Source organism: Pinus tabuliformis, chromosome 1_1 (assembly GCF_031772625.1).
Source record: "Pinus tabuliformis cultivar Carrire ecotype Pingquan chromosome 1_1, CPIR1, whole genome shotgun sequence".
NCBI lineage: Eukaryota > Viridiplantae > Streptophyta > Pinopsida > Pinales > Pinaceae > Pinus > Pinus tabuliformis.
The window spans coordinates 644,998,058-645,009,618 of record NC_142297.1 but is presented as its reverse complement, the minus strand read 5'-3'; the positions used below and the strand labels follow the sequence as shown (position 1 = coordinate 645,009,618).

Genomic DNA, 11,561 nt, shown 5'->3' with positions numbered 1-11,561 from the left:
TTTTTTTAACATTTTTTATTTTTATTTTATTTTTGTCTTTTTTATATATATTTTTATATTTGTTTTTTTAAGTGATCAACATTTTAATCTTAATTTTAGTAGTTTTTTTGTGTGTGTGTTAATTTTCTAATTTTTTTTTTTTTTTTTTTTTTTTTTTAATATCTGTTTGTTTGTTTTTTTGTTTTTTTTTTTTTTTTTACCTACTTAATTTTTAGTTTGTTTTAAATGTTATTTTCTCTTTTTCATATTTTTGTTTTTTTTTTTTTTTCCTTTTTGCCAATTTTTTTTATGGTTTAGAAGATTTTTTATTTTATTTATTTATTTTAACTATTTATTTGTTTATGTTGTTGTTGTTGTTGTTGTTTTTTTTTTTTTTTTTTTTCCATTAATTTTTTTTTTTTTTACATTTTTATGATTGATTTTTTTTTGTTTTTTTGTTTTTTAGTATATATATATATATATTTTAAATTTTAATGTTTTTCGAGGTCATTATAAAATACTTTACGCCATTATTTCAAAATGTTGAAATTTTACTTTTGAAAATAAATAAATAAACAAAAGTCCCGGCCCAGATGGATGGACCATTGAATTCTATCTTGCTTTCTATGAGGTGCTGGGACAGGATCTGCTGAGGGTGGTGGAGGAGAGTCGTACATCTGGATCTATTTATCATGCTATTAACTCCACATTCATCGCCCTCATCCCCAAATCTGATTCCCCTGAATCCTTTGATGATTACCGACCCATATCGCTTTGCAACTGCTTGTATAAAATCATCTCCAAGACCATAGCAAATCGACTCAGACCTATCCTCTCCAGGGCTATTGCTCCCCAGCAATTTGCGTTCCTAGACTCTCGTCAGATACATGAGGCCATTGGACTCGCCCAAGAGGCCCTTCATTCCATTTGGTCCAAAAGTCTGAAAGCCATCCTTCTCAAAATTGACCTCTCCAAAGCCTTCGATCGGGTCAGCTGGCTCTATCTTAAGATGATTCTGATCCATCTGGGGTTTCCACACTCCTATATTACATGGATTATGGCTTGTATCACTTCTCCCTCGTTCAGTGTTCTCATCAATGGCTCGGCATCCTCTTTTTTTCACTCTGAGAGAGGTCTGCGACAGGGATGCCCACTATCACCACTACTATTTCTCTTAGTTATGGAAGGACTCAGTCGTCTCATGGAAGCTGCAAAGAGGAATGGGGATATTGGTGGGCTTGGGATATCAGATTTGTGCTATCTTACACATCTACTATTTGTAGATGATGTTCTTATTCTTCTTGATGGAAGTGTCAGAGACTCCCGGAACTTCTTGAAAATCTTGCAAAGATTTTCTGCGGCCACAGGTATGATGCCTAACCAATTGAAATCCACCATCAGATGTGCTCGCACCTCGGTCCAAGAGACCAGGATTGCACTACAGGCTTTTCCCTTCTTGGTGCACTCTTTGGATAGAGGTCTTAAATACCTCGGTTTCAATCTGAAACCCTCATGCCAAAGGATTGCTGATTGGGCCTGGTTGATTGCCAAACTTGAAAAGAGGCTACTGGGTTGGAGCCACAGATATCTATCTAGAGCTGGCAGACTGGTGCTCATCAAATCTGTGCTAGAAGCTACCCCAGTCTTCTGGATGGCACTAGCATGGATTCCTAGGACTATCCTGGGGAGGATACAGCAGCTTTGTAACCGTTATCTTTGGAATGGGAATCAGGAGAAACGTACATTTGCTTGGATCAGCTGGAAGAAAATATCATTACCTAAGAAGTGGGGTGGATGGGGCCTCAAGGAGCTCCCTGACTTCGCTAAAGCACTTGCTGCCAAGATGGGATGGATCTTGCTCACTAGACAAAATCTGTGGACTCATGTTACATACCACAAATACATTTGGCCTCAAAATATGATGGATTGGGCACGTCTTCCATCCTGGTCTTCGAAGGGGGGCTCATCTGTATGGAAGGCCTTGATTGACTCCCTCCCTCTCATTCGGGACAACTTGGCATGGCGAATCAATGATGGAATGACAGGCAGGATTGGCCTGGACCCTTGGAGCAACAGTGGAGGCAGACATATATTAAACCAGGAGATTATAGATTATTTACAAGGCCGGGGGATACAACATTTTGCACAGATCGCTGATCCACTTCACACTGATATTTTCTCACAGGCGTGGAAAACCGCCCACTCTTTGGATCTACCCAACCAATGGCACCAGGAATGGGATCAATACATCATGGCTCTATCTGAATCCCATATTCGTATTAAGCAAGGGCCTAATGAATTGATCTGGTGCCCGGCCGACCATGGTACATATGTCCCAAAACAAGGCTACTGTGCCCTCATTGCTCACAGATATCCGGATCAGGTTCACCCTTGGTGGCACTCCATTTGGAAGTTAAGGGCCACTCCCCGATCTAAGCTTTTCTTCTGGTGTGCTCTTCATGGTATCGTTCCTACCGGTGAACAGTTAACCCGCAGAGCCATCCAGGGACCCTCATGGTGCATATTCTGCAAAAATGCATCTGAATACACAGACCACATATTCTTGTTTTGCCCGACGTTTCAAAGCATTTGGAGGAATATCTGTCAATAGTTGGGAATTACGGGAGACTGGAGCGGCGCTGACCTACAGGAGGCTTGGTGCTCATGGGCCCGTAGCCACCCGGAATCCAAACTATTAAACCTCCCCCTTGTGGCCATTTGGTATGCATGGCTTGCTCGAAATAGAGCCATTTTTGAAGATAAACCTTTCTCGGGAAGCCACATTGAAATAGCAGTCATAGCAGCATACCAGGAACTTCCAGAACCGACCCCAACCAGAACCCGTGTTATACAGCCTATGCCTGAGATTGACAGAACAATCCCTTGGGCTTTTTTCGATGGTGCATCGAATCAAACAGGGTGTGGCGGTGGATTTGTATTGCACATTAACGAAAATCATAGATATCTAGCAAAATTGGGTTTTGGTATTGGAACGAACAATTTTGCTGAGCTCTCTGCATTATATAATCTACTTCATTTTGCTTTATCTCATCATATTACACAGCTCAACATATTCGGGGACTCAATGGTGGTTGTAAATTGGATTAATAATGTGACAAATTGCCATGTACACATGCTCAACAATTTATTTCAAAATACTCTTACTCTCAAAGCAGCATTTGAACATTTTACATGTGTGCATATTTACAGAGAACACAATAGCGAGGCTGACAAACTATCCAAAGAGGCCTCGTCACTTCCCCGAGGCAATGGACAAATAGTGGAGCAGAATGGGTCGGAGGAACATCAGTTTTACCACCGGCCATATATAGATCAGAGGATGCAGCGGGACAACAGTCCCAACAGCTAAATAGTGAACAGAGAACAATATGAACTGCTGATATATTTATGAACAGAAATTTTTTGTAATAGTAAATAGGCTGTAAAGCACAGATCATGGATGTAACTAGAACTTTTTTGTTATGACTCTGAGAACTACCTGAAAAGGTGAATTTTGTATGAACTATGACAGTAATGCCGCGGCATCTGCTTATGTAATTTTCAAAATATTAATGAAAGTTACTGATTTTCCCAAGGGAAAAAAATAAATAAATAAAAAATAAAAAATGTTTTCCCAACGTTAACACTTTTCGTTTTGAAGGTGTTTTTTGGACAATTTTTGCGCAAAAATTTGGTTTTCACTGCCATTTTTAAAACATGTTGAAAATTTACCCAAGAAAAAAAAGGTGTTATTCCAGCGTCAACACTTTTCGTTTTTAACACTGTTTTTGATGTTTTTTCAAGGTAATTTAGCCAGAGTTCCCGTTTTGAGTTTATAGTTCCCGTTTCAAAGTTTACATTGTTCATCATCGCCATGAGCATTATTGTGGAATCCATCAAGGACCATCTTATTCCATACATCTCAAAGATTGACACTTCAAAGAATATGTATGAAGTCATAAATAAGTTATATAGTGTCAACAATATTGGCCAAGTCATGAGCTTAAGAAACGAGCTTCATGATATAAGAATGACAAAGGACAATACAATGGATTCATACTTTGTGAGGGTTTCTCAACTAAGAGATCAACTACATCGATGAAATTGTCTCTAATAAAGAACTTGTGACTTCAACACTTAATTGACTACCACGTTCATGGGATTCATTTGCAGCAGGTATAAGCAACTGAAAGGAAGCTCTAAGTTTGGAAGAAATATGGGCAACTTGTGCTAAGGGAGAATAAAGAATTCTATCTAGAGAAAGAAAGCCAAAAGAAGAAAAATATTATCAAGCCTATGTAGCTTGTTCCATGAAAGTTGGAGGAAGAAAGAAGTCTGGTTTTCAAAAGAAGAAGAAGGGTTTTGATAGTAGAACCAATCCTCAAAGGAAGAAAGGTATGTCTAAAATTGAGTGCTTTCGTTGCAAAATTTATGGTCACTTCAAAACCAAAAGTCCTAAAAGGTTCATGATAAGAATAAGAGATGAAATCAACATGCTACCAAGACATAATTTGATGAGCAGTCCAAGAGATCCAAAGTTGGGAGACAAAGAAATTTTCTACTATTGCACACTTGCAAGATCTTTTACATATGATAACAATAAATGGTTAATTGATAGTGGAGCTTCAAGTATATTATAGGGGGGCATGATCATCTTACAAGTTTGATGGAAAGAAGATTGACACAAAAGGTAGGGCTTGGAGACAACACCAACTATGCAGTCAAAGGAATTAAGACATTTGTTGAGCTGGAAACAGGTGAAAACATTCACTTGAGAAACATACTTTATGTTATAAGTTTGAAGAGAGAATTTGGTTTCAATTTCATGTTTAGAAGATAGAGGAGATAGAGTGGCATTCATTGATGGGAAATTCCATGTGTGAGACAAGGGCTTTAGTATATGCTCTACTACGGTTATTGGGATTCATGAAAGAAGGTTGTATAGAATCCTAGGGAAAACTTCAAAATATTTAGTACACAATTATTAATCCTAGTGAGCTATGGCATAGGAGATATGCACATTTTCATTATAGAGCCTTGCCAACTTTGAAGCAGATAGTTTCAGGTGTACTAGATTTGCAGATAGATCATAAAGATGTGTGTAAGGGACGTGTTCTTGGAAAGAATGTCAAGAAAAAAATTTCAAGTGGTGAACATAGGTCCAAATAAATTTTGGATCTAGTCCAGGTCGATGTGTGTGGTCCCATGCTAATGAAATCTCTTGGAAGCGCTATATACTATGTATCCTTGATCGATGAATTATCCTACAAGACGTGGATCTATATAATGAAGTCAAAAGACGAATTTTTCAGAATGTCCCAAGAATTCAAAGTTGAAATGGAGGACCAAACAAGGAAGAGAATCAAGAATTTGAGATAAGCCAATGGAGGAGGATACACCTCCAAGGAACTCATTGCCTTTTGTAAGGAAGCTGGAATTAAGAGGGAGCTGATAGTTCTCTATAAGCCTCAATAGAATGGAGTAGCCGAAACAAAGAACATATCTATTGACGAGTCCATGAAGACGCTTATACATGATCAAGATGTATCAATGTTATTGTGGGGAAAACATGCGAAGACAACCATCTACGTCCTGAGTAGAAGTATGTATTGGCTTATGGAAGATAAGACTACAAAAGAAGCATTCATAGGTCAGAAACCACATGTTGGTCATATGAGAATATTTAGTTTTCCAGTGTTCATAAGTTAGGTCCCTATAATACTAGTGATTCCCCCATTATTATTGTCCTTGTAGCCCCTTATTTTTATTGTTGTGCCTCTATTGTCCTAATATTGTCATTATTGTGCCCCATAGAAGCCCACTATTGTTATTGTTTTGCCCTTACATTATTATTGTTATGTCGGCTCTGATTATATTGTGACTCCTTAGACTCCTATATATAGAAAGGAGGTATTTTCATTTGAATCATCCAAGAATTATTCATTTGTATAATGTAAAGGAGGTTTCCCACTCGAAGAGGCTTATTTTGAAGTTGTTGATCTATCTCTTCTTCTATTTTGTGAATTGGTTGCATAACATTTGGTATCAGAGATTTGGATTCTAGGGTTTCGTTGCTTCAAACAGCCTATCGTATAATTTTTTCTATCACTTGTTTTTACAAATCTTCAGAAGCTGAAAAAACGATTTGAGATGAAATCTTGATGAATGTCGTGTCTGAATTTCAGAGCATTTCTTGCTATATTTTTGGAGATATGAATCAAGGAGGTCAGGATTTTGCACGATCCCGAATTCCATCTCAAACAGGTGACCTTGGGAAAAGCATCATAACTTTCTCTCTAAGCATCAGATTCAAATTTTGTAAAATGTGACAGAAAGAGGACGGACTGTAGTTTGTTGGGTATCGTTTTTAGGGCCTAATGTCGAAACAGTGATACATGGCACGTTGTATAAGTTCACTCTACTGAACTAGTCTATAATCAAGTCATTGATTGGGCATAACTCCTTCTTGGAAAATCCAATCTTGATCAGACTTGTGGGGTTAGAAAGAGAACGCAGAGGGATACCATAAGACAAAATTTCGTACCTTGGAAATATGAAATTACAGAGATACAACATATTCAATATCGAGCTCCTACAAAGCAAAAAAAGGTGTGTATTCCTTTTAAAAAAAAGATACATAAGTTTTGTTTGAAAAAATAGTTTGAAGTGATTAAAAGTTCATAGTGAACAAAATTATCATTAGTTGATGCCCTGAAAAAAAAATGGAAACACTGAGTAAGCAACCCGAAAGCTCTACTATGACACATGAAGAAGAGGAAGAAATGCAACATGATATATCAAAATTACAAGACCAAGTGCAACAAATCTCATTCTCACAAAAAGTAATAGAAGCTTAAATGGATGGTTTGAAGAATGACATCAATGGTATAGAAGCGAAATTGAAAGACGTTGTTTAAGATTTGAAGAAAGACATACAAGGTTGGAAGGATGGTTTGACAAAGTTGCTACAAGAAAGGCTTCCTAATGGTGAAAAGGTAGTAGAGGAAACTCATGATGAGAACAAAAGAAATGCAAATCATGATTTGAAGAAAGACATGGAAGGTTTGAAGGAAGGTTTGACAAAGTTGCTACAAGAAAGGCATCCTAATGGCGAAAAGGTAGTAGAGGGAACTCATGATGAGAACAAAAGAAATGTTAATCATGATTTGATAGAATCTAACATTGGAATGAAGACCCATCACGTTCCAAAGATCGATATGAGGAAGTTTGATGGCAAGGATTCCATAACATGGATATTACAAATGGAACAATATTTCGTTCTCCATAATGTGCAAAACACACAAAAGGTACGCATTGAAACTTTATATTTGGAAACTAATCAGTTTGTATGGTATCAATGGCTTTTCTCTTGCTAACAAATTTTTACTTGGTCAATTTTTATGAAGGAAATGATAACACATTATGATGATACAAAGAGGAAACACCTTCTTTAGCCAAATGATAAATCTCAAACAAAAGGGTTCAATGGTGGATCACATTGAGGACTTCCAAAAATTGAATATAAGAGTAAATCATATTTGAGATGATCATATGATTGATGTGTTCATAGGGACTTTAAAGGATAACATCCAACATGAGGTTTTCCTTTGGAAACTTGATTCATTGGAGAAGGCATTTAAGTTGGCAAGAAAAATTGAAAGAAAAATTATGGCAACAAAGAAGCCTAACACTCACAACTATAAATATGGAAGTGTTGTTTCCCCTTGCCTTCCACAACCTACAAGGTTGACACCACAAAAATTGGAAGAAAAAAAGAGAAAAATGGATTTGTTATAGTTGTGATAACAAATATACTAAAGGTCATAAGTGTGTTGAGAAGAAATTATTTTACATAGATTGTGAAGAGGAGGAAGAAAAGGAACAAGAAACGTCAAAAGAAGAGGATATATATCTGGAAACAACCTTAGAGAAAGAAGCAATGAATCCGACCATATCTTGTAATGCATTGACATGAATTACCACTCCTCAAACTCTCAAGATAGAAGGACATATCAAGAAGAAAAATATAATAATTTTGATTGATTCAGGGAGTACCCATAATTTTATTCATTGTAAGATAGCCAAGGAATTGAATTGCTTCCTATATCCAGTACCAGAGTGTCAAGTGATGGTTTCTGATGTTGTACTATGAGTCCAATGGCTACAATATTTGGGTACAATAGCTTTTAATTTTCAAGAAATTTTCTTGAATTTTTTTTCGGAAGGATAGGAAGTTGAATTAAGGAGTATCGCAGGGAAACCAGGAAAGATAATAAACTCTAACAACATGATAAATCTTCTAAAGAAAGAACAACGGGGTGTAGTTGCACAATTATGTTCACTAGAGGTTCCCACTTTGAAATCATATATTTCTCGATATCTCCAAAAATACTTGGACAATCATTCCAAGGTGTTTGAGACTCCCAAATACCTCCAACCTATCCGTGATCATGATCATGCTATTCATTTGATTCGAGGAAGTGTTCCTCCAAACATCAGGCCTTATAGATATCCCTATGCCCAAAAGAGTGAAATTGAATGTATGGTTGCAGAAATGTTAGAGGCTGATATAATTAAACCTAGTCAAAGTTCTTTCTCTGCTCCAATAGTATTGGTGCATAATAAGGATGGATCATGGTGCATGTGTCTGAATTATATGGAGCTCAACAAGCTCACTATTAAATATAAATTTTCCATTCCTGTCATTGATGAATTATTGGATGAATTATATGGAGCAATTTATTCACCAAGTTAGATCTTCGTTCAGGATATCATCAAATCAAAATGAAGACTGAAGACAATACGAAAACAACATCTAGAACTCATGAGGGTCATTATGAATTTGTGGTCATGCCTTTTGGGCTTACCAATGCACCTTCTGCATTTCAAGGTTTGATGAATTCCATTTTCAAATCCTTCCTTAGAAAATTTGTGTTAGTATTTTTTGATGATATACTAATCTACAAATTTTTTTGGAAGGATCATGTTCAACACGTTGATAGGGTGCTCATACTATTGCAGGAGAAACAATTATATGAAAAAACCTCCAAATGTTTCTTTGGAGTACATGAGGTGGAATATATGGGGCATATTGTATCTCATGAAGGTGTTAAGGTAGACCCTAGAAAAATTAAAGCCATTAAGGAATGGAAAATCCCCACATCCATAAAACATCTGTGAGGATTTCTCAAGTTGAAAGGGTATTATCACAAGTTTGTTAAGAACTATGGGAAAATAGAAAAACCTCTAACAACATTACTGAAGAAAGATGCATTTTCTTGCACTGCAAAAGCAACGAAGCCCTTTGAACATCTTAAAGAGGAAATGTGCCAAGCACCAGTCTTAGCTACGCCAGACTTCAAAAGAACCTTATTGTGGAATTTGATGCCTTAGGAATGGAGTTGGTGTTGTTTTAATGAAATAAGGAAGACCCATTACTTTTGAAAGTCGTCCAATCAAAAGGGAAAGTATTTACAAAAAGATATTTATGAGAAGGATATGTTGGCACTACTACATGCACTTAAGAAATGGTAACCTTACCTAATGTGAATACACTTCAAGGTAAAAACGAATCATGACAGTCTTAAATACTTTTTATAACAAAGATTATCTTTAGAAGAGTAGCAAAAGTAGGTCGCAAAGATGTTGGGTTATGACTTTGAAATCATCTACAAAAAAGGAAAGAAAAATGTTGTTGCAGATGCACTCTCAAGAAAGGATGAGTATGTGAAAGAATTGTTTTGTGTCATTTCTATCATCCAACCAAATTGGATAAACGAAGCAAGGGATGAATGGAAGAATGACAAAGAAGTGTGGGCACTCATTCAAAAGTTGCAGAAATAGCCCAGTACATCTGATACATTTAACTGGAAAAATGATTCATTATGGTACAAAGATTGCTTATACCTCTGTAAGAATTCCCAACTCAAACAAAAAGTTCTTCTGAAATTGCACACCTCTCCCTTAGGAGCGCGCTCGGGTTTTTTAAAAACTTACCATATGGTTAAGAAGGATTTTTTTTGGGATGGCCTTAAATATGATATTCAAAAGTTTGTGGGGGAATGTTTGGTTTTCCAACAAAATAAAGGTGAGACAATTAAGACCCCGGATCTGTTACAACCTTTATCCATTCCAAGTCAACGTTGGGAGGAGGTTTCAATGGATTTTATCACAAGTTTACCCAAGTCTGAAGGAAAGAGTGTCATCATGGTGGTAGTTGTTAGAATTACCAAGTATGCACACTTTTGTGCATTATCTCATACTTTTAAAGCCAGTACAATTGCTACTAAATTTATGGAAACAATTCAAAAGCTACATGGAAACCCAAGCTTATTGTAAGCGACAAAGATCCAATTTTCACTGGAAATTTTACGACTGAATTATTTTCTTTTCTAGGTACTCAGTTAGCTCTTGGCTCATATTATCATCCTCAATCTCATGGGAAAACTGAGATAGCGAACAAATGTTTGGAAGGATATCTTCGTTTCTTTGTATCTGATAAACAAACTCAACGAGTGAAGTGGTTTCCTCTTGCTGAATGGTGGTATAACACTTCCTTCCATACTGCACCAAAAATGATCCCATTTATGGCACATTATGGATATCATCCATCATCCATCACAACATCTTTAAGAGAAAATTCTAAGGTTCAAGCAATGGAATATCACATCAAGCATCAACAACAAGTTCTCCAACTCTTAAAGGATAACCTCACTTTGGCGCAGAATAGAATGAAACAACAGGCAAATCAACATCGCAGCGAAAGAAGTTTTGATGTAGGTGACTGGGTATTTCTATGACTACAACCATACAAACAAATTTTCCTCAAGCAAGCTACAAAGGATAATAAATTATCACCAAAGTATTATGGTTCGTACAAGGTGTTGCAAAATATTGGTACTATGGCATACAGATTGGAGCTTCCTCCATCTTCTCGAGTGCACCTAGTTTTCCATGTTTCATGCTTCAAGAAGGTTATAGGTGAAAAGCTCCCAGTTCAAAAAATATTGCCAGAACTTGACGAGGAAGGAAAAATCATATTGGAACCTGAAGTAGACGTAGAAACAAGAACCTGATAGCTATGAAATCGATCAATTTCAAAGTATCTCATCAAATGGAAGAACTTACCCACTAAAGATTCCACATGGGAGAACAAAAATTTTATATAGAAGCATCCAGAACTACTCAAACATTGAGGACAACACCTTTTTGAAGGAAAGCGGCATGTTAGGTCCCTATAATACTTGTGATTTCCCCATTATTATTAGCATTGTAGCTCCTTATTGTTATTGTTGTGCCCCTGTTGTCCCCATATTGTTGTTATTGTGCCCCATAAAAGCCCACTATTGTTATTGTTGTGCCCTTACATTATTATTTTTATGTCGAATCTGATTATATTGCGACCCCTTAGACTCCTATATATAGAAAGTAGGTTTAGTCATTTGAATCATCCAATAATTATTCATTTGTGTAATGTAAAGGAGGTTTCCCCCTCGAAGAGGCTTATTTTGAAGTCGTTGATCTATCTCTTCTTCTAATTTGCGAGTTGGTTGAATATCATCATACATGTACCCAAGGATAAG

General features: G+C 36.6%; 1 protein-coding gene across 1 annotated transcript; it reads left to right on the top strand.

The window, feature by feature from the left end:
• Positions 1-1,159: 1,159 nt before the first annotated feature.
• LOC149214998 (uncharacterized) lies at positions 1,160-3,349 on the top strand. The gene is made up of 2 exons (XM_089389584.1): positions 1,160-2,362; positions 2,591-3,349. The coding sequence occupies exons 1-2, from the start codon at positions 1,160-1,162 to the stop codon at positions 3,347-3,349; spliced, it is 1,962 nt and encodes a 653-aa protein (XP_089245710.1).
• Positions 3,350-11,561: the final 8,212 nt, after the last annotated feature.